The following is a 25,385-nucleotide window of genomic DNA, read 5'->3' as shown; positions in this document are numbered from 1 at the left end:
TCCTTTTATACTGACATCCCACTCCCATCCCCTTCTCTCCATGTGCAGCCACTTAATGAGATTTTGTGACTGCTTTTAAGTGTTTTTTTTTTTTTTTTTTTTTACATTTTGTTCTTTGTGTCGTGTGTATGTGTTTAACTTGTGTTAACTCGGTGTCTGGTCCATACCCCAGGGAGATTCTCACACAGATCTAAGAGGGGTTCGGTACAGGGTGTTGGTTGCAGGTTGTTCCTGGGGGCTCAGAGGAGGAGCATCTGGGCCTTTGGTCACAGGGTGAGTGGACACATCTGGATGGGCACCAGAGGGTACTCTGCTCTACAGCAGATGACTCAGTTCAGTTCAGATCAGTCACTCAGTCGCGTCCGACTCTTTGTGACCCCATGAATCTCAGCACGCCAGGCTTCCCTGTCCATCACCAACTCCCAGAGTTCACTCAGACTCACATCCATTGAGTCAGTGATGCCATCCAGCCATCTCATCCTCTGTCATGCCCTTCTCCTCCTGCCCCCAATCCCTCCCAGCATCACAGTCTTTTCCAATGAGTCGACTCTTCACGTGAGGTGGCCAAAGTACTGGAGTTTCAGCTTTAGCATCATTCCTTCCAAAGAAATCCCAGGGCTGATCTCCTTCAGAATGGACTGGTTGGATCTCCTTGCAGTCCAAGGGACTCTCAACAGTCTTCTCCAACACCACAGTTCAAAAGCATCAATTCTTTAGTGCTCAGCTTTCTTCACAGTCCAACTCTCACATCCATACATGACCACTGGAAAAACCCTAGCCTTGACTAGACAGACCTTTGTTGGCAAAGTAATGTCTCTGCTTTTGAATAATAATTATTGTCTCATATAAATCTTACTACAATCCTGAAATTAGATCTTTAATTACAGCAATTTTAGAAATCTGAGTGAGTAAATGACAAGACCATAGTCAGATGTGGAGAAGAAGAGTTAAGATACCAATTCAGGTGCTGATATACATATTAAAAATATATCCTCTTGTTTTATACAGTTTCGTATTCTTTGCACAGTAATTTTGCAACACTGCATTCAATATTATTCTCTGTAAATGAACATTTAAAGAGAGAGTTTTCTTTAGGATTTTGGTTTCTATATTGGATTACCAGGCATTTTGATAAAAGCTTAGTGTTTCAAGTCCCTGGTGAGCCATTTAAAAGGGAACATTCAGGAATAATTTTTTTTTCCCTGCTCTAATCAGAATATTTTTGCCTTGCAAAAACCACAATTGAGCTTAATAGTAAAGTATTCCAAATATTTTGGTAAGATAAAACAAGGGACATTCTATTGTGTCAAAAGAATTAAAATCCTTAAAATTTTCTCATATGGAATATATAATGAGAAAAATGACATATTTAGGATATTAACATTATGTTTGTAAAAACAAATGTCAAGAGTGGAATTATATTACTTTCAAGTACACATGTTTTTTTTAACTTTCTAAAATAAAAATTATGATATTTGAACTTGTCTTATTTTGAAGTTTTGTCATTTAAAAGATGTTTAGTAAGTCATTTATTATGACATTTTGATTATTTCATGTGAAAAGTTAAATTATTTTTTTAGAGTTGCTCAAACTGGAATAATTAAAAAAGAAATGACTACTTGTATTTAAACACTCAGAACTCTAAGACTGTGAAATTCTTATGAGTCCTTTCTCCATCATGCTATAATAAATTAACAACTTGGGAAGTTTAAAAAGATACACAAACCAGATCTATAACTATTCATTTCTGTGTCTTTGCTGTAGTTCAGAAATCAGATAAACTACAAACCACAGAAAATTAGGCATATTTAAATTTGTAATTTGAAGCATTTCAATGATGACTATTATGCAAAACTAAAATTTATAGTGGCACAACAAACAGGTCTCTTTTTCTTTTCATGGAGGAAAAATGAGTGTTTTTTAATGCAAGATGAATAAATACAGCCATCTCCTAAAGATATAATATCTATGTTCTTACTATATCTTCATATTTTATTGCTTTAAATAGCAGAAAATATTTTATTTTTGGTTAAAGTTATCAATTTAAAAAAGCACACTAGAGTTCTGGTGTTTTTGTTTGCTTCAAGTACCTGATTAGCTTAGGAAAGGAAGAGGTATAATTCTGTTCCTTCTTGGGAATCGCATATTTGATTGAAAGCCATCACTTTTGGGAGTGAAATTGGTGCATCAAATAACTGAATTGTATGTTTCAGAGGTGATCACATTTCCGAATACAATGGGGCAGGACTCTAATGAGAAGTAGACAGTAGAGCAGAGTCAGAGCTGAGATCCAGAACTCTTCTCTGGAGGTTGGGGAAGGGGGAAGTCAGAACCAGGATGTCAGATCTAGATTGAGGCCATTTTGGTACAGAGTCTACACCAGAGAAATCCAAAATGCGTGTTCTAAGCATGAGTCTAAAGGATCCAGGAGTCCTTGGAGTTGGTGCACAGTCATCCCCATCACAAAATGCTCTTGCAGTCATGTGGGTGGGGTTATTAGGGCAGATCTCCTGAAGGAGAAGAGGGTCAGGATCCATTATGGCCTCAGATAACAGGAACCGTGCACTGCCCCAGCCTGGGGGCATGGCAGTGTGGTCAGTGTGTGGCTGGTCCTCTCGCCTTCCAACACTGTTTGTCTCGGTCTCTCTGGTGCAGGGGATACCTCAGCCTCATTCCTGTGTCCTGGGATTCTCTGGTGGTGCCTTGTCCATGAATAGGGGGTGTGAAATCAGAAACACCCTCTGTCACCATCTTGGTGATGTCACTCCTCATTCTTGTTAACTCTTATCACTGAGCACAGTACCCCCAAACAACAGCTTTTAGTGCTCTGCCCTCTCAGTTCCTCAGATTCTTTCTTTCCAATTATCTTGTCCTTCACTCGACATTACCAGCCTACTCCCGAGGTCACACTTGATATTGCCTTCATCAATTATTACACCTTCTTCAGGGTCTCAGACTCTCCAAACATAAGCTTATCTTTCCAATTTAATTTTTTCAGTACCAAGCACAAAACTTCAACCCCTTGGAGCATACAGTCTATTGATACTATCTTTACATTGTCATTTATCCACCTCCATTTTTTATTTCAATCCTTTCTCGTAAATGTGATGTCTCAACATTACAATCCTTTCTCTGCATTATACCTCCATCTCCTTGCCTCCATGTCTTTTGCAGACATTCACTTGTGAAACTCAAGCTCTGGTTGAATGCAACCCTCTGCTTTGTCTGCAGCTGCATATGGCACTAGAGAACCCAGTGCTATGCTAACAGGTCTTGGTTTAAATTCATCTCAAGTAGCATCTTAGTGTTCTAGCATTAACTTTTCTAAATGACTATTTCACTTCCTCTCTCTTTTACTCCCTCCTCACTCCTCCACATTCTGAGCTGATAATCTTTCTGCTGAATTTACTGAGGGAAAAAAAACAGGAATGTGGAATACAGAATATGCACTCTCACCATCACATCTACTCAACTAATTTTTATCAACTGCAATACCTATATTCTGCCTATATATCTGGTACTATGGATGAAATTTCTCAATTTCTGTATGTGGTCAGCAAATATTATATATATATATAATAGATTACATATACATATATATGTACACATTCACATGTATATACATATGCATGTATAAAGATTTTACATATATAGTGTTTTAAATAAACCAACTTCCTTTACATACCTCATTGCTGCCACTATTAAATTTTACTCCCTCCCTTTACAGCAAATCCTTGAAAGAGATATATGATACTAACTTCTTATCTTCATAGCCTTCATTCTCTCTCTAATCATAACAGTGATACTTTTGATCTCTGCCTCTTTACTAATGCAAACTTGTCAAGGTCACAAATGTGCTCCACATTTTTAAAGCCAGAGCTCCATTCTTGGGTTTCATCTTCCTGAAAATATCATAGTAATTTGACACAATCAATCCCATTCTTAAAGTAACTTACTCTCCAGGCTTCTAGAAAAATCAGTGTTTCTTGGGTTTCACCTTCTGCTGTGCTTCTTGATCTCAATCTTGTTTTCATGTCTTCAGCTCTGCATGTGTCTTAACCTAAGACTTAGAAATATTTGACCACAGACTTTGTAGATTTTTAACATGTAAGAATTTTAGGGATTGTAAAATGACTTTGTATTGAGAGGAGCCTAGCAGGCTACAGTCCATGGGGTCGCACGAGTCAGACATGACTTAGTGACTGAACAACCACCACCACAACAATATAAATGGAGAGTTCAGTTGAGTTCAGTTCAGTCTCTCAGTCATGTCTGACTCTGCAACCCCATGGGCTGCAGCACGCCAGGCCTGCTGCAACTCCCAACTCCACCACCAACTCCCGGAGTTTACCACCACTAACTCCTGGAGTTCACTCAAACTCTTGTCTGATGAGTCGGTGATGCCATCCAACCATCTCATCCTCTGTTGTCCCCTTCTCCTCCCACCTTCAATCTTTCCCAGCATCAGAGTCTTTTCAAATGAGTCCATTATTTGCATGAGGTGGCCAAAATATTGGAGTTTCAGATTCAGCATCAGTCCTTCCAATGAATATTCAGGACTGACTTCCTTTAGAATGGACTGGCTGGATCTCCTTACAGTCCAAGGGATTCTCAAGAGTCTTCTCCAACACCACAGTTGAAAAGCATCAATTCTTTGGTGCTCAACTTTCTTAATGGTCCAACTCTCACATCCATACATGACTACTGGAAAAAACCATAGCTTTGATTTGCTGGCAAAGTAATGTCTCTACTTTTTAATATGCTGTCTAGGTATGTCATAACTTTTCTTTCAAGGAGCAAGTATCTTTTAATTTCATGGCTGCAGTCACCCTCTGCAGTGATTGAGAGAGTAAAACTGTTTAAAGTTGGTTTCAGTGACTCAGATGGTAGGCAGTGATTCTATTAAAAGGTGAAAAAAAATTTTGAAAATTTGGAATCTAAATGTTACTCTAGTGAAGGAATGCTTACTACTGTGTCATTGGTTTTCATATGTACAGAACCAGAATATTGTTTTAAGGAATGTGCCTTAAATGTTGGTTTCCCATCTGTATTCCATCACTACCCATAAGTCTCCACTGACTTTTGTAGTATTACTAAGGCCATGGTGGTAGTGATGCATTGCAATCAAAGTGCGCTAACTTCATTCTACTTACTATTTAATGGAAAAAAGGTTGTCTTTATATTTCAATATTGTATAAGTTTTGTAAATCATGACTATATTTCCATGTACTTGCTCCTTGCTGTTATTTAAATAGCTACTTCCTTATCATCACTGTGAAGCAAAGTTGATCATAAACTTATTTTCTACTAGGGAATACACAAAGTACAATATTTTCCTATGTTTTAAACACTTATCCTAATGTGCCATTAAACTTTTTTCTTATATTAAACAGTTCAGTTACTGCTATATATTATTTTAGATAATAGTCATAAAAATTATTCAGACAAAATTAAAGTTTCTTGGTGAAGAGATTCTGGAACGATATGGTTGTTGGTTTAGTTACAAAATAAACCAAAATTGTAATATAGGCAATTGCAGAAGTTTGGAACTCAGAAACTTAAATGTAATTCAATAAATAATGAGGTGTCCATTTCTGTTCCAGAAATATTTTTAGAAACACTGCACTTTTGCAATCTCTTCTATTTCTTTGACACTTTCATAAGAAGTGGCCAATAATCATTTTTATAGTTGATGTAGGCAGAAGTTCATGCCCTAGTCAGCTTGTATCTTCCCTTAATGGAAGAGTATATATTTTAGTTATAGATTTTTTTAATTTGAATCTTATTAAAGAAGGATTTCATTTGTTTGGTCTTATTTTCAATGCCAGGAACATGACCGATATAGTTAGGTATGTACTGGTGAACTGGTCTCATTCTTAGGGAAGTTTCAGGATAAGTAACTTCCTCTCTATACATTTTTGTCTTTTTGGAAAACTTGTAATCTGGAAAGGTGTTTGTATCATAGAGGAAAATATTACTTGCTTTTATCATTATAGTTATCTCTCTAGTCCTTGTAGTCCATTTCAGACACTTAGAAGTTTTCCTCTAAATTAGCAAAACTTATTATCAGATTATGATACTCTCCCTACCCTCCGTGGAAAGTGAAGCATTAGTCTTTCAGTTTAGCAGTTAAAATATCACTTGTTTTCACCTCTTAATTTATAAATCTTAATTTATAAATCTATAGTAATTTAAAATCTACTATATTTTTGTAGTCTTTATAAAACATCTTTTTGAAGGCTTTTCATTTTCTCAGTTCAGTTCAGCTCAGTCGCTCAGTCGCGTCTGACTCTTTGCAACCCCATGAATCGCAGCACGCCAGGCCTCCCTGTCCATCACCAACTCCCGGAGTTCACTCAGACTCACGTCCATCAAGTCAGTGATGCCATTCAGCCATCTCATCTTCTGTCATCCCCTTCTCCTCCTGCTCCCAATCCCTCCCAGCATCAGAGTCTTTTCCAATGAGTCAACTCTTTGCATGAGGTGGCCAAAGTACTGGAGTTTCATCTTTAGCATCATTCCTTTCAAAGAAATTCCAGGACTGATCTCCTTCAGAATGGACTGGTTGGATCTCCTTGCAGTCCAAGGGACTGTCAAGAGTCTTCTCTAACACCACAGTTCAAAAGCATCAATTCTTCGGCGCTCAGCTTTCTTCACAGTCCAACTCTCACATCCATACATGACCACTGGAAAAACCATAGCCTTGACTAGATGGACCTTTGTTGGCAAAATAATGTCTCTGCTTTTGAATATGCTATCTAGGTTGGTCATAACTTTTCTTCCAAGGAGTAAGCGTCTTTTAATTTCATGGCTGCAGTCACCATCTGCAGTGATTTTGGAGCCCAAAAAATAAAGTCTGACACTGGTTCCACTGTTTCCCCATCTATCTGCCATGAAATGATGGGACCAGATGCCATGATCTTCGTTTTCTGAATGTTGAGCTTTAAGCCAACTTTTTCACTCTCTACTTTCACTTTCATCAAGAGGCTTTTTAGGTCCTCTTCACTTTCTGCCATAAGAGTGGTGTCATTTGCATATCTGAGGTTATTGATATTTCTCCCAGCAGTCTTGATTCCAGCTTGTGTTTCTTCCAGCCATAAGCAGGGTGACAATATACAGCCTTGACGTACTCCTTTTCCTATTTGAAACCAGTCTGTTGTTCCATGTCCAGTTCTAACTGTTGCTTCCTGACCTGCATACAGATTTCTCAAGAGGCAGGTCGGGTGGTCTGGTATTCCCATCTCTTTCAGAATTTTCCACAGTTTATTGTGATCCATAGAGTCAAAGGCTTTGGCATAGTCAATAAAGCAGAAATAGATGTTTTTCTGGAACCCTCTTCCTTTTTCCATGATCCAGCAGATGTTGGCAATTTGATCTCTGGTTCCTCTGCCTTTTCTAAAACCAACTTGAACATCTGGAAATAACATTGTTTCTCTTTCTAATTTTTGGTATCTAATTATTTTTAATAAGAGTTTGAACCTGAGTTGTAATCAATTAACCAAGAGTACTTTCTGGTTTTTAAATGTTCCATTAGTTTCTAAGTTTCTCTTCATTTCGGGTTTTTTGGATGCAAGTCATGTGGCTTTTAATAAGGTTGCCATTTCCTATGTTTTATGAAGGTCTCACCACACTAATGACACCCCACTCCAGTACTCTTGCCTGGAAAATCCCATGGATGGAGGAGCCTGGAAGGCTGCAGTCCATGGGGTCGCTGAGGGTCTGACACTACTGAGCAACTTCACTTTCACTTTTCACTTTCATGCATTGGAGAAGGAAATGGCAACCCACTCTAGTGTTCTTGCCTGGAGAATCCCAGGGATGGAGGAGCCTGGTGGGCTGCCATCTATGGGGTCGCACAGAGTTGGACACGACTGAAGTGACTTAGCAGCACCACACTAATACACTCGATTGTATTAATAGAAACAGATTTCTCTGACTACTGGTAGATTGTCACCAGTATATGTGGCCGATAAGGTGGCAAGCACTGTTTTAAGTGGGCTAAATTGCTTGAGTATAAAGAGGTGAGGAAGAGTTTTCAAATGATGTTAGGTAAAATTGAGTGGTTTTGTACTGAATTCTCTTGTTCTTAATGCTTATATTACTTTAAGAGTTCTCCAGTTCTAATCACACTTCATATTTGCATTTCTATAACTGATATTTCTGCAATTTCCTTTTTAGTTAAAATAATGAAGAATAATTATATTTTTGTACCCATATTCAACGTTAGTTCGGATTTAAACCTGCTGATTCTATACACGTGATAAGAGATTAAAACTTTGGATAAAAATGGCAATTTCATTTCTTCATTAAGTTTCATGATGCTGGAATTCACTCCAATACCCAAGGGCAAATAGGCACATAGTCCACTGCTCTTGAAAAGCTTCTTTCTGAAAGTAGACATCTGTTGTCTGTTAATTAAGTAACTTACAATAGGGAAGGAAGGATTGTTGGCTCCCTGGGTACTTTAATAATGTTTTCAACTGTTGAGATTCTCAAAGAGGAAAGTGGGAAATATATACCTCAAGATGCTGATCCAATACAAGCACTGTTGTCATGAAAATTAATATTATTTGACAATGTTTTGTCTTCCTTTGTTGTTAGACAAGATATTATTATTCTCTATGCACATTAGATATTGGTCAGATTAATGCAACTTGAAGTCAGTTTTAATAAAGATCCATATCAAAAGCCTTGTGAGATACTGCTTACAAATTAAATACCCTTAGTGTTTTGTCACACATTTTGATGAGACTATTCCACTCCATGGAAATAGATGCTCTATAGTTGTCTGTAATTTGGATAAAATTAACACCAATTAAGTCTCCCTTATCAAGATGCTACATGGTAAACACTTGTAATATTGCTGCCCCAGGTGATCCAATGGAATCCTGTAGTTTTCTCTCAACTACACATTTGTCACATAATATCATGGCTTTGATTCTGCAGTTGCTATGGTACTCTGAACAAATTCTCAGTATTGGTCCCTTAGGGCATAAATTAAGACTCATCAGCATTGTAGGATGCCAAACACTTAGCTCTCACTGACCATCATGCAGCTTTAATTTATTGAAAAGAAAAATAACTGAGCTAAAATGAACTGCTTAATAGAATGCTTTGTATATAAATAAATAGTCACATAAGATTATGTAGGTCAATACATCTTAAAGCAGTGCCAATAACTATTAGACTTTTAAGGCATCAAGTCCATCCAGTTCAAAAGTTCATTATATAGAGGTAAAGCAATGAAATATTCTAGATTCAAGTGATACAGTTATTTAAGATAACATTCTTAAGAGATCTGGGATTATTGGATATATTCAATTGACTTACTTCTATCATAGCTACCCTAGAATTAATTTTTGTTTGGCCTAATATATAAATATTACAGTAATGGGAATATGCCATATTTACTCTTATTGTCTATGTTAACATTTTTGAGATCTAATTCATATACCATAAAATTACACTTTGAAGTGTTCAGTTCATGGCTTTTAGTAAATCATAGAGTTATCTAACAATTATAGTAATCCAGCTCTCCATTATCAGTCATTCCCCATCTTCACTTTATCCCCAGCCCTTGGCAATCACTAGTCTACTCTCTATCTCTGTGGAATTTTAGACATTCACATAGAGTCATAGAATAGATGGCCTTTTGTAATTGACTCCTTTCAATTTGCATAATGTCTTCAAAGTTCATCCATACTGTCGCATAGATCAATACTTCATTTTTGTATGGCTATACTACAGCTTTTCCTTTTTCAGATGATAAGTATATAGGTTGCTATACTCCTTGGCTACCATGAATAATGCTACTATGAACATTTATTTACAAGCTTTGGTGTAAATGTACATTTTTATTTCCTTTGGAATTGCTGTATCATATAGTAACTGTGTTTACATTTTTAAGGCCCACCAAACTCTTTCCCAAAGTGACTGTGCCATTTTACATTCTCACAAGCAATGTTTGAGGGTTCCAATTCCTCTACATTCTCACCACCACTTATCAGAATTCATCTTTTATTACACCACCATCATGGAAGTAAAGTGGTATCCTCTTGTGGTTTTGATTTGAATTTCCTTAATGAGTTTTGATTATTTGTAGATTTTCTTGGGAACAATTTATATTCAGGTTCTTTGCCCATTTTTAAAAAATTGATTTGTTCTGTTTGATATTCTAAATGCAAGCCCCTTCTCAGATACATGATTTGTAAATACTTTCTGATATGTATATTAACTTTTCAACTTCTTGATAGTTTAATTTGAAACTTTTAGAAATAATTTTAATCAAGTCCAGTTTGTTTATTTTTTCCTTTTGTTGCTTGTGCTCATGGTGTTTTATGTAAAAGAAGATTGAATATTTCAATGCCCTGTAGATTTACTCCCCTGTTTTCCTAGCATTTTATAGTTTTAGATCTTATATTTAGGTCTGTGACTCATTTTGAGCTGTTGTTTATTAATAGTCATTAAGTCATATCCAACTCTTTTGCAACCCCATGGACTGTAGCCCACCAGGCTCCTCTGTCCATGGATTTTCCAGGCAAGATTAGTGGAGTGGGTTGCCATTTTCTTCTCCAGGGGAATCTTCCTGATTCAGGGATCAAACCCTTGTCTTTTGAATCATAGGCGGATTCTTTTACTGCTGAGTCACTAGAGAAGCCTGTTTGACTTAATTTTTTGTAGGAGTTCAACTTCAAAATTATGCTTGTGACTATTAGTTGTCCTGGAACTATTTGTTGAAAGGATAATTCTTTATCCCATTGAAATACCTTAACACTCATATCAAAATCCAGTTGACCCTAAATGTAGTACCTTTTTTCTGGACTCCTGATATACTTTTATTCCACTGACCTAAATGTCTGTCCTTCTGCATTGCCTTGATTACTACAGTTTCCATAAGTACTGAATTGAGAAAGTGTCAGTTCTCCAAATTTATTCTTCTTTTCTAACTCTATTACTGTTTTTATACTTTTGTTGTTGCTAAGAATGTTGAGGTTTTTTCACAGATATATCCACATGTGTTCCCCAAAAGAAGGAAATATAGTCACTTGGAAAATTATTCTGGCTTGGTAGGTATTTTTGGATTTTTTTTTTCCTGTTTGTTTTTGTCACTAAGATGACAATAAAGCTTTTGGGGAAGTAACTGATTTAAATTACTGGGAATATAATTTTTATCTTTCATTCACTATAAGGTCCACTTAGAGAAAGTGTCTCTAGGTTTCCCAAAATATAGTTTCTTAAAATGGAAATCTCTCAAATCTGAACCATGTGTCACTTCATCAAGTTACTCAGTTGAACTGTTCAATTAAAAGTGAACATTCCCAGCACCACTTGTTAAAGAGATTGTCTTTAATCCATTGTATATTCTTGCCTCCTTTGTCAAAGATAAGGTGTCCATATGTGCGTGGATTTATCTCTGGGCTTTCTATTTTGTTCCATTGATCTATATTTCTGTCTTTGTGCCAGTACCATACTGTCTCGATAACTGTGGCTTTGTAGTAGAGCCTGAAGTCAGGTAGGTTGATTCCTCCAGTTCCATTCTTCTTTCTCAAGATCGCTTTGGCTATTCGAGGTTTTTTGTATTTCCATACAAATTGTGAAATTATTTGTTCTAGCTCTGTGAAGAATACTGTTGGTAGCTTGATAGGGATTGCATTGAATCTATAGATTGCTTTGGGTAGTATACTCATTTTCACTATATTGATTCTTCCAATCCATGAACATGGTATATTTCTCCATCTATTAGTGTCCTCTTTGATTTCTTTCACCAGTGTTTTATAGTTTTCTATATATAGGTCTTTAGTTTCTTTAGGTAGATATATTCCTAAGTATTTTATTCTTTCCGTTGCAATGGTGAGTGGAATTGTTTCCTTAATTTCTCTTTCTGTTTTCTCATTATTAGTGTATAGGAATGCAAGGGATTTCTGTGTGTTGATTTTATATCCTGCAACTTTACTATAGTCATTGATTAGTTCTAGTAATTTTCTGGTGGAGTCTTTAGGGTTTTCTATGTAGAGGATCATGTCATCTGCAAATAGTGAGAGTTTTACTTCTTCTTTTCCAATTTGGATTCCTTTAATTTCTTTTTCTGCTCTGATTGCTGTGGCCAAAACTTCCAAAATGATGTTGAATAGTAGTGGTGAAAGTGGGCACCCTTGTCTTGTTCCTGACTTTAGGGGAAATGCTTTCAATTTTTCACCATTGAGGATAATGTTTGCTGTGGGTTTGTCATATATAGCTTTTATTATGTTGAGGTATGTTCCTTCTATTCCTGCTTTCTGGAGAGTTTTTATCATAAATGGGTGTTGAATTTTGTCAAAGGCTTTCTCTGCATCTATTGAGATAATCATATGGTTTTTATTTTTCAATTTGTTAATGTGGTGTATTACATTGATTGATTTGCGGATATTGAAGAATCCTTGCATCCCTGGGATAAAGCCCACTTGGTCATGGTGTATGATCTTTTTAATGTGTTGTTGGATTCTGGTTGCTAGAATTTGGTCAACCACTTGTAAAAGAATGAAACTAGAACACTTTCTAACACCATACACAAAAATAAACTCAAAATGGATTAAAGATCTAAACATAAGACCAGAAACTATAAAACTCCTAGAGGAGAACATAGGCAAAACACTCTCTGACATACATCACAGCAGGATCCTCTATGACCCACCTCCCAGAATATCGGAAATAAAAGCAAAAATAAACAAATGGGACCTAATTAACCTTAAAAGCTTCTTCACATCAAAGAAAACTATCAGCAAGGTGAAAAGACAGCCTTCAGAGAAGCAACGGACAAACAACTAATCTCAAAAATATACAAGCAACTCCTCCAGCTCAACTCCAGAAAAATAAATGACCCAATCAAAAAATGGGTCAAAGAACTAAATAGACATTTCTCCAAAGAAGACATACAGATGGCTAACAAACACATGAAAAGATGCTCAACATCACTCATTATCAGAGAAATGCAAATCAAGACCACTATGAGGTACCATTTCACACCAGTCAGAATGGCTGTGATCCAAAAGTCTACAAATAATAAATGCTGGAGAGGGTGTGGAGAAAAGGGAACCCTCTTACACTGTTGGTGGGAATGCAAACTAGTACAGCCACTATGGAGAACAGTGTGGAGATTCCTTAAAAAACTGGAACTAGAACTGCCTTATGATCCAGCAATCCCACTGCTGGGCATACACACTGAGGAAACCAGAAGGGAAAGAGACACGTGTACCCCCAATGTTCATCGCAGCACTGTTTATAATAGCCAGGACATGGAAGCAACCTAGATGTCCATCAGCAGATGAATGGATAAGGAAGCTGTGGTACATATACACAATGGAGTATTACTCAGCCATTAAAAAGAATACATTTGAATCAGTTCTAATGAGGTGGATGAAACTGGAGCCTATTATACAGAGTGAAGTAAGCCAGAAGGAAAAACACCAATACAGTATACTAACGCATATATATGGAATTTAGAAAGATGATAACAATAACCCTGTGTACGAGACAGCAAAAGTGACGCTGATGTATGGAACAGTCTTATGGACTCTGTGGGAGAGGGAGAGGGTGGGAAGATTTGGGAGAATGGCATTGAAACATGTAAAATATCATGTATGAAACGAGATGCCAGTCCAGGTTCAATGCACGATACTGGATGCTTGGGGCTAGTGCACTGGGACGACCCAGAGGGATGGTATGGGGAGGGAGGAGGGAGGAGGTTTCAGGATGGGGAGCACATGTATACCTGTGATGGATTCATTTTGATATTTGGCAAAACTAATACAATTATGTAAAGTTTAAAAATAAAATAAAATTTAAAAAGAAAGTGAACATTCCTTTGCTCTAAAGAGTTTAATTATTATTCAGTTGAGATATATTAGTTTTGTGAACCCTATAGCAACTGCACTGTTACCTTACCTCATTAGCAAATGTATAGTTTACAGACCTCAAAGTTCAACAAATTATTTCAATGACTACATTAATGCATAGCTTACTTGTTTCACATTTTTAAAACATATGATGATTGCCTAGTAGGCAATAAATCATTTCATCATTTTCATATAGATAGCAATATTTGATAACTTGAAATTAATTCTGAAATTGAAAAATATGTAGAATCATGTAACATAAGCTATATACTTAGCAAACTTCTCAAAAGGCAACAACCACTTTCCATCAGAGATCACCCAGAAGTTTCAGTAAAATGTTCCTATTGATTTTGATGTGTTTTTTTTTTCCAGGTAAACAGTATATTGTGGTATATTCCTTAAGTGGTTCAGAATATTTCAATTCCAATTAAAAATATCTGGAAAATTAGTCTGTACTAATCATTTATAGTCAACAAGTTGTCATACTCACTTATTTCTTACAAAGACTTCATTACATGAGTTTAGGGAGTTTGTTAACAGGTGACTTACCTGAGGGCTTCCATGGTGGCTCAGTGGTAAAAGAATCTTCTTGCCATTGCTGGAGACGCAAGTTCAGTCCCTCATCCAGGAGGATCCCCTGGAGAAGGAAATGGCAACCCACTCCAGTATTCTTGCCTGGAAAACTCCATGGAGAGAGGAGGTTGGTGGGCTATAGTCCTACCAACAAAAAGTCGGACACGACTTAGCTACTGAACAGCAACAACACTTACCTGAAGTTGTGCGATCCTTCATTACCTTAATCAAATCCTGAACTGGAGAGATTATGAAGACACCCCACTATGGATGCCCTGGAGCAGACTGGCCAGAAGACCCAATACTAAACATGTCAGTTCAGTGACGGGAATGGGTCCTGCTCCATTACTAATGGAAAGATGAATCAAAACTGATTATCAATCATTTGCAGTTCAATTTAGGTAAGGATTTATAGTAAAAATAAAAATGGGTCTATGAGCTGTTGTCTGCAGCATCTAACAGGCTTTCCTTTTCTCGTCTTTATTTCATTTTCCTCTTTTCAAGGATAGAGATAAATAGTTTACATAAATTGCAAGTCCTTTTTAGTTGAAGTCACTGTCTCCATATTACCAAGTCTTAGACTATAGCCAAACCTTGTTATATTGCCATTTTGATCAAGCTTGTATACATGGTTTAAGCATATTTTTCTTGAATCACAAATTTTGGGGAATCTACCCAGATTTCAGCCAGACTGGTTGGGGCCTTACCAGAGAAGCAATTGGAACAATGCAGTTATTATACTCAACAATATTATACTCAACAATAAATATTGAACTGAATTTATCTGGGATATGGAAGTTTCAGGACATCAAGGCTATAGAATTTGCAAATTATGGTCTTTCTTGGCAAAGACATTTAACAAAAGTAGAAGGGCATCTGTTGCTTTAGCCTACCCAGCATCCATTTATTCTTCTTTTTATACATGCAAACACTATTCTAAGCACTTGAAATCTATATATGAATAAAATGAATATCCCTTTTGCAAGGAATTTTCATTCCAGTGAACAGAGACCAAGACAATTCATATATAAATCATATGACTCCTGGAGGAAAAAAGCAGTGTTCTTGTTTTCAGTGCAGGCTGCAATATTAAATATGATGTCTGGCCTCAGATTTGAATAAATACGTGGAAGATGTTAATGAAAGTTAATCATCCAGATAACTGTTGAACAGAGGTTCCAGGAAGAAGGAACAGTGAGTCAAAGTCCCTGATGGGAATGATCAAATAGAGAAAAAACAGGATAATATATGAGAGAGCACCCTGTATTGATGAAAGTATGTGTGTCCTTGAGTAGGTGAAAGAGGATGGCATCTGGTGCACAAGTGGGGACAGGGAAAGTGTGTGTGTGCGTGTGCAGCAGTTGCAAGAAGCTCACAGTCTCTGAGAGATTTCACCAACAGTTCATTCCTTACTTAATATCAGAATTTATAACTGTGAATGAGGAAAATAACTTCTGTCACTTTTATTTGATAGAGATTTTGTTTTTTAATTAGATTGTTTTTGTGTTTAAAAAATCTTATATTGGAGCATATTTGACTTAAATGTTCTGTTTCTGGTATACTTCAAAGTGACTCAGTTACACATATACATATATTTAATCTGTTCTTTTTCAGATTCTTTTCCCATATAGATTCTACAGAGTAGAGTTTCCTGTGCTATACAGGAGGTCCTTGTTGATTATCTATTTTATATATAATAGTATAAATATATTAATTACAACCTAATTTATCCCTGCCCCTTTGGTAACCATAAGTGTGTTTTCTAGGACTGTCTTTTATTTTGTAAATAAGTTCATTTGTAGTGGAATCATTTGTATGTGGGATCATTTTTTAGATTCCACATACAAGTGATATCATAGGATAGTTGTCTTTCTCTTACTTCACTTAATATGATCATCTCTAGATCTATCCATATTGCTGCAAGTGTCATTATTTCACTCCTTTTTATTCCTCAATAATACTCCATTGTATATACGTACCACATCTTCTTTATCCATTCGTCTGCCTACAGACATTTAGGTTACTTCCATGTCTTGATTATTGTAATTAGTGCTGCAGTGAACATTGGGGTGCGTGTATCTTTTCAAAGTATGGTTTTCTCCATATATATGCCTGAGAGTAGGATTGTTGGATCAGATGGTACCCTAGTTTAACTCCTTAAGGAACCTCCATTCTGATTGCCATAGTGGCTACACCAGTCTACATTTCCATCAACAGCGTGCTGTACACCCTCTGCAGCATTCAGTGTTCGCAGAATTTTTGGTGATGGCCATTTTGAATAGTATGAGGTGATGCCTCACTGTAGTTTTAATTTGCATTCTCTAATAGAGATGTTGAGTATCTTTTCATATACTTACCTTTTGGCCATCTGTATGTCTTCTTTAGAGGAATGTCTATTTAGATCTTCTGTCCGTTTTTTTAATGTATTTTTTTGCTCTGGAGGTACATAAGCTGTTTGTATATTTTGGAGATTAATCTCTTGTCCATCCTATCATTTGCAAATATTTTCTCCCACTTTGTGGGCTGTGTTTTCATTGCTTATTTTTTCCTTTGTTATGCAAAAGCTTGTAAGTTTAACTAGATCCCATTTGTTTATTTTTGCTTTTGTTTTCATTATTTTCAGTGGTGGATCAAAAAAGATCTTGCTGTGGTTTATGTCAAAAAGTGTTCTGCCTGTGTTTTCTTTTAAGGGTTCTGTAGTATCTGGTCTTACATTTAGGGCTTTAATCCCTTTTGAGTCCAGGTGACACTAGTGGTAAAGAACCCATCTGCCAATGCAGGAGACTAAGAGACCTGGGTTCAGTCTCTGAGTCAGGAAGATCCCCTGGAGGAGGGCATGGCAACCCACTCCAGTATTCTTGCTGGGAGAATCCCATGGACAGAGGAGCCTGGTGGGCTATGGTCCATAGGGTAGCAAAGAGTCAGACACAACTGAAGCAACTTTCCATGCGTTCACTGTGTTAGATAATGTTCTAATTTCATTCTTTTACATGCAGCTATCCAGTTTTCCCAGAACCACTTATTGAAGACATTCTTTTCTCCATCGTATATTCTTGCCTCCTTTGTTGTAGATTAATTGACCATACATGTGTGATTAGACATAAGAGATGTGGGTTTGATCCCTGGGGTCAGGAAGATCCCCTGGAGAAGGGAATGGCAACCCATTCCAGTATTCTTGCCCAGAATATCCCCATGGACAAAGGAACCTGATGGGTTACAGTCCATAGGGTCGCAAAGAGTCAGACATGACTGAAGCGGCATAGCACATGTGATTAGAATCAGATGTGAGTCAAGTCTTTGAGGTAAGGACTGAATTCCACATTGGGCATTTTCAACATCCTTAAAGTTAAATGTTATTTTTTATTGTAAATTTTATAAAAATTTAACAGATTTAGAAGAACATTTCCACCAGTATTTTGTATCATTTTGTTTTTTCTTTATATGTTATTTAATACAAGAAATGTAATGCATTACTCATAATATTGTGAGTTTTTTTTCCCAAAGTTAAATATCATGAAATAGCATTATGAAGCCTAGTTAAACATTTTAATGTCAGCAGAATGTTCTATCAGAATGATGAACTATAATTAAACATGAAACTTTCAGTAACCATTCAGGTCAATTTGACTTTTTCATGAACATAATAAAAAATATTTGAGCAAAAAGAGCTTTTGTGTGTCTCATATTATTTTTCAGACATTTCAATACATGATAACTTCTTAAAAACATGAATCAACACTTCTGGCATATATTTCCAAAATGCATTACAAATTTATTCCGATTATCCCAGTTTCAAATATAATAAACAACTTAAGCTCTTTATTTTTCAGTTCAGTCACTCAGTTGTTTCTGACTCTTTGTGATCCCATGAATCGCAGTACGCCAGGCCTCCCTGTCCATCACCAAGTCCAGGAGTTTACCCAAACTCATGTCCATTGAGTTGGTGATGCCATCCAACCATCTCATCCTCTGTTGTCCCCTTCTCCTCCTGCCCTCAATCTTTCCCAGCATCAGGGGGCCAAAGTATTGAAGTTTCAGCTTCAACACTTTATTCTTTGTTGTACCAAAATATTCCTTAAATATCTAATAATAGCTATCTGTAATTAAGTTATCCAGTTAGTTCCCATATTTTCCCACATTGGCATTCCTAAAGTCCAACAGGGTAGAATAAAAGATGAAAATTTATAAACTGAAAAAAATACAAAAAGGTAATATTTCTCATTGATTTATTAAGTCATCTGGGAATTGTCCCAGGCAATGCCAAATAGATGGGTTTTTTTCCAAGTAGATATTTGGAAGGGTATGAAAATATGAAATAATCTAATAGTCCATAATAATAATTGTCAATCATTATTAGCCTGTTACTTTATTCTTATCATTTTTATCCTGATAGAAAATATTTAATGAGTCATGAATGTTGAGCATTGATTCCTCCCTAAATAATGAAATTGGTTGTAACACTGAAGAGGCAAAATTAGTCTATATGCTAAATAGTCTGGGCCTACTAGAATTTTCATTGGAAGGACTGATGCTGAAGCTGGAACTCTAATACTTTGGCCACCTGATGCCAAGAACTGACTCACTAGAAAAGACCCTGATGCTGGGAAAGATTAAGGGCAGGAGGAGAAGGGCACAACAGAGGATGAGACGGTTGGATGGCATCACCGACTCAATGGACATGAGTTTGAGCAAGTGCCAGGAGTTGGTGATGGACAGGGAGGCCTGGCGTGCTGCAGTCCATGGGGTCACAAACAGTCAGACATGACTAAACAATTGAACTGAACTAAAATTTGTAAGAACTTTTAAGTAATACATAGATATTTGTACTCTAATAAATACTTCTGTAACATTTCTCTAACAAAATAGATAACACTATTGATTTGAATAACTTCAAGTAAAATACAATGATTAAATCCAACATAAGCATAATATATTAAATACATGTTACATTAACTGCAGAAAAATGAGAACTAGAGAAATGTAGAAGATCTGTAAAAAAAAAAATTCTGGTTCAACATTTATATAAAGTAGAAACAAGAAAAAGCGAAGTCCACAAAAACCTGCACAGGTTAGATAAGAGAGAACTTTTATGGTAAGAAAATAAACTTTAAAATAGTGGATGTCAAAAGAGTGTGGGTATTACTAAAATTGTCTCAATGATTGACATTCAAAAATAAAAAAATATTTCAGAGTTAATTTTGATATACTTTAACAATGTTTACTTCATGGGCACAAATAATTGATAGGAAAAGGTTTACAGAATGGTATTACTCCATGAAGTTATGAAAAGGAATAGCTTTTTTTTTTTTTTAATTTGATTTTATTTTTAAACTTTACAATATTGTATTAGCTTTTTAGTCCTGGAAGATAATAATACCAACTCAACTCTATAGAATTCTACTGTTTAAAATGTTTTAACTTGAATAACACTGGCCAAGGAATCAGAGAATTGGGATCAGTTTTCATATTTAGCAATATTTTGACTCTGTACATACTAAGGAAGATTTCATATTTAATAAAATTGTAAGAATAATCAAAATTATCACACTGACCTTATTTTACTATAGTGCCACAGCTCAGAAGTCTTTGGAGAGATACGATTTTTGTCTTAAAGTTGTTTCTATATCCATAAAAATGTCCAGATGATTTTGAAATATTCAACTGGATGAATATGGTTACTAGATCTTGTGAAGAAAAGACAACAGTAAAAGTATCCAAAACCTACCCCATGGAAACTCCACTCAGGCTAACAACTTAACAACTTAATTAACTGTTTATTACAATGTGCTTATTTAGATAAAAAATAAAATTGTATCAATAATACAATACCTCATACCATATAGAAAAGTTAATCCCATCTTGATCTAGGACTTAAATGACAAATACAAAGCCTTAACAAATTTTAGTTGACAGTATAGATTAATATTTTTCTAAGCTTTGAATAGGGAAGTATTTTTAGCATCATTAAATACATCCCAACTGTAATAGAAAATAGATAAATGTTTAGTAAAATAACATTTACCCAAAGATCTCTTAAATAAAATGGAAAAAATAAGTTATAAACTTGATAATACTTGGTGAAGATACTCAGAACACTTACAACTGACAAAGGGTTAGTGTCAAGATTACAGCACAAACATGTACAGGTTGAAAAAAGAAAAGAGCTCCAAATAGGGTCATGAGCAGAAGGCCTGAATAGGAATGAGAGAAAGACACTGAACCAATAAAAATATAAAGAGGTATTGACCCTAATTTATTTAGCAAGGAGTGGCAAAAGTTTTACCATCTCACATTGAGCACATCTTTCCCAGGACTTGACAATCAGGGGACCATCTAATTGCCTTTGGGAGGTAAGTTAGTAAACTGCTTTGGGAGACACTTTAGCTTTATCTTTTATAAAATTCAACATTAAAAAATACAACCTGAAAATTCTCCTACGTATGTCTTTAGAGACTACATTGCACATATACATCAGGAGTTACACACGCAAAAGTCCACAGCAGCTCAAGGCTGCAAACAGTCTACTACTCATGAACAAGAGGGTGGTTACTGTCTTAGCATTACTGTGCAGTATAATCGTGTAAAACAGAACAGGGCTACAGAGAGACACTCATGTAGATGAGTCTTAGCAGTTGAAGTATCAGATAATTATAAACAGCATAATACCCATTTTTTTGTGTGTAAGTTAAAAACAACTAAAAGAATACATGTTAAAGGATATTTCTGTTTGTACCTTTTTGTTCCTTATATATATGAACTTACCAGGTGGTGCAGTAGTAAAGAATCCACCTGCCAGTGCAGGAGATGCAAGAGACACAAATTCGACCCCTGGGTCAGAAAGATCCCCTGGAGAAGGGAATGACTACCCACTCTAGTATTCTTGCCTGGGAAATCCCATGGACAGAGGAGTCTGGTGGTCTGCAGTCCATGAGGTCATGAAGAATCAGACACAACTTACCACACACACACACATATATATACTATACTTAAATATATGTATAAATACACACATGAAAACAGAACCATTTGCAAAGTCATGGTAATAATAAGGTAGGGGAGCCCATGTTAGAAACAAGGCAAGAATGCCAAGACAGAAAAGATTCTGCCAAATATTCTAGAGTCCATGTGGATGTTTATTATTAAATATGTGAACTAATTTTATAATTAAGAATAATATTACTATGTATTCATGCATATATACAAAATAATTTCATGCCTAAGAATGTGTTACACAAAAAACAGAGCTTGTTTTTAGAGATTTTCTTATTTCAGTCATCATACCTGAAGCATTTTTCTATTTTGCTTTCAGCTTGATGATTTCCTGAATCAGATCCATAAGCTCCAGAGATCTTTGAATGAACAGAAAGAAACAAATGAAAACTTGGAAATTAAACTCAGGCACTTACAAAATCGGTAATTATTTCATAAAACATGTTGAATTCAAGATTGGGACCTTAGATAAGGAAATCTTGATGTTTTATCCCTCATAATTTCCTTAACAACCTGAATATCCAATGACAGATGAATGGATAAAGAAAATTTGGTGCATATATACAATGGAATATTACCCAGCCACTAAAAGGAATGAAACGGGTTCATTAGTAGAGATGTGGATGGACCCAGAGTCCGTCCATCCATATAGAATGAAATTAAGTCAGAAAGAGAAAAATAAATGTCATACATGAATGCATGTATGTGGAATCTAAAGAAATGGTGCAGATGAACCTATTTCCAAGGCAGAAATGGAGACACAGGCATAGCAAATGGACATGTGGATGCGAGGCAGGGTGGGACAAACTGGGAATTGGGATTGACATACACACACTACCCTGTGTGAAATAGATAGCTAGTGGGAACCTGCTATAAACACAGGGGGCTCGCTTGGTGCTCTGTGATGACCTAGAGGGGTGGGATGGGATGGGGAGGGAAGGAGACCCAGGAGGGAGGGGACATATGTATACTTCATTATAGAGCAGGCACTAACATTGTAAAGCAATTATATTCCAGTAAAAAAAAAAAAAAGAATGTAGTTATTAGAAACATTAAAAGAAACTTAAATATATAGGCTGCTTAACTCTTATTAATATTTGTCCTAATAAATGTTACATTATAATAAAGATAGTTTAAATATCATACAAAATCAACTTTAGTTCTAAAGGAATAAAATTTCTGAAAGACAGAGGGAGCTTTCAGAATACATTTTACATAAATAGAAGGAGTTACAATACTTGTAAGAAAATATAAGTTGTAAGCCATTCAGTTCGCTGGACAGTGGATAAGAGAATCACTGTACTTAAGTAAAGCAGTGGTTTAAGTAACTGATAGACAAAGACACATACGCATAATCTATATGGTAGGAGTGGTATGTTCTGCGAAAAATGTTTTCAGCCCAGAGAGAGATCAGTCAACTTGGGATAGTTCTTCATAAAAGGTAAAAATGGACAGAGGTGTCAGATACTGTGGATTTACACTCCAACTGATACAAATAATCTCAGAAAAGTAACGAATCACCTGGGACTGACGTTAAGGAAAAGCCAAGTTCCTCAAACTGAGAGGGCTTTTGACTTTCATCTGGATAAATAGTTTGCAGTAACGTTGTGGAAAAGTCCTCCAGTATCGGAAAGTAGTATCAAGGTATAAATCAGGTGGAAATAAAGCTGTGATTTCCTTTCAGTTGCATGAACAAAAGCAAAGCACAAAATTGCACATAGAGGAGTATTTGAGACTCTTATAAAGTATAGTTTACTGCGTCATTCATATTTGTGTTTAGTTTTTAGATAAAGAAATTTACTTAAACAACATTATGTAATCCTACCTAGCTATTTCCAAAGAAGCAGACCTGGTCTTCCTCTTTTCCCACTAGTGGGAATGAATATTTATTAATCGATTTGTAAAGAAAGCTTTCTCTTGTCTGATCATCTAGTTTGTCTCTTTGTAAAAGACTGTATCATTACCTCTAGGCCCCAGGGACAAAGAGGCCAGTCAGTGGCCTTCCACTGACCAGTGCGTGTGCCCTGGCCAGAGGTGGGGTCCCAGGATGGGCCCCATGACCCGTAAAGTTCTATTAAGCTTTGTCTTAAGTCTCACTTAGTTCTTAACAAAAATTGTTTGGCCAATTTGATTTTATTTTTACCTGGAGACAGTTTCTTACTTTGAGACTGCCTTCTCTATGTCCTCTGAAATCTGCTTTAAATTTTTATTTTTTTCACTTACTTTTCTCTTACAAACACTCATCCCACAGGCTTTGACATTCTGCCTGGGACTCTTGCTGATTAGACCCACAGGTTGACCACATGTTTTGGTTTCCATGTGCTCACAGATGACACTGTTCCTCATCATTGCAACAGTGCATAAATGTCTCCCTGTCTCCAGTGGCAATGGCTTCACTGCTTTTCCACCAGCGCTAATAGCCTCTTTACCATCTTTCCAGTGTCTACTTGTTGATGACCCTAAACCAGTGCCACCTATTTTGTTGTGGCAGCATCTCACGACCAGATACCAATGTCTGTTTGAGATCTCTAGTGCTGCAACATGAATTAACCCCAATATGTAATTGCCTAAAACATTCACCACAGTTCTTTGGGTTTGCTCCTTCATGTAGATGAGGTGGGGTTTACTCTGGCAGCTGCATTCCACAGAGCTCTCTGGGGCTAGAATGTCCACAATAACCTCACTCCTATACCTGGTACTTCAGCAGGGGTGAGAAATGCCCATTGTCTGTTGGGTCTCTCCCTTGTCCTGAGGAATCGTCCTGGGGAGTTTCCCAGCACCCCTTCCTCCAGATTCTATTGGCATAGGTATCATGACATTTTATCCCCAAATACTTTATAAATCTCTTTAAAAAAACATCTTCCTCCAAAATCACTATATGCATTATCAGACCTACAAAAACTCACAGTTGTAGCCCCCAGCTGATTAGACTTTGCCCCTATCCACATTCCTCTGGCTAAATCAGATACACTTTGCTATATTATTATTTCTATGACCTTGAGCATGTTACTTATTGTAGAACTCTAGAACACCCCCTTAAGGACTGAATAAAATAATGTTTAAGAAACATCTGACAGAGCACATGACATTAATAAATATGCAACAAATATTAGTTTATTCATCTCACTCTACTTTTTAAGAGGCAATTTCCTCCAGAGAAAATACATTTAGAGAGCAAATTTTTATGGAAAGAAAATATACTGGAAAGAAATCTTGGAAATGCCTCCCAGAAAAATGTTAAATACTAATGCTACTTGCCCTTGACTTCAACTACATAAATCTTAGCTTCCTATTAGGTATGTTTTCTTACTTATTTTGAAATGTCTTTGTGATTATTCACATTTTCACTAGACAGCATTTATAGTAATAATGATGTTGACATTATATACCTGAAACTCCGTATATTAGATTAGGAAAATGTCAGGAACAATATTATGATATAAAAAGATAGGCATTAACCAGTAAAATAAATGTCAAGTTTTCTGTTTAAATATTGTTAACTCTCATTGTAGGGAAATGTTTAGAATTGTACCTATCAGAAAACTCTCAGAATAAAAGAAAGTTGAAACCTAAATATTTTAATTAGAATGCTCATAATCACATTAATGAAGAAACGTCAGTACTATTTTAAAGAATACCCCTTTGCATTAATTGTAATATCAACCAGTTTTAAATATAAACATTTAAAAACAGAACTACAGTAACTTAAGCATAGTTTATATTGAACAACCTAAAAAAATGATATTACAATGGGGAATGTTTATTATTATATTGCTGCTGCTGCTAAGTCACTTCAGTCATGTCCAACTCTGTGCGACCCCATAGAGAGCAGCCCACCAGGCTCCCCCGTCCCTGGGATTCTCCAGGCAAGAACACTGGAGTGGGTTGCCATTTCCTTCTCCAATGCACGAAAGTAAAAAGTGAAAGTGAAGTCGCTCAGTCATGTATGAC

At 36.2% G+C, this 25,385-nt stretch overlaps 1 protein-coding gene across 1 annotated transcript in view; it reads left to right on the top strand.

Annotated features, from left to right (window-relative positions):
• The window catches only part of CCDC102B (coiled-coil domain containing 102B), a 277,418-nt gene that overhangs the window by 215,031 nt on the left and 37,002 nt on the right, over positions 1-25,385 (top strand). The window contains exon 8 of the mRNA XM_027525911.1: positions 21,754-21,857. Coding sequence (XP_027381712.1) covers positions 21,754-21,857 — 104 coding nt within the window. The remainder of the gene's footprint in view (positions 1-21,753; positions 21,858-25,385) is intronic.

The sequence above is a fragment of the Bos indicus x Bos taurus genome, chromosome 24 (assembly GCF_003369695.1).
Source record: "Bos indicus x Bos taurus breed Angus x Brahman F1 hybrid chromosome 24, Bos_hybrid_MaternalHap_v2.0, whole genome shotgun sequence".
NCBI lineage: Eukaryota > Metazoa > Chordata > Mammalia > Artiodactyla > Bovidae > Bos > Bos indicus x Bos taurus.
This window is presented reverse-complemented; position numbering and strand designations above follow the sequence as displayed.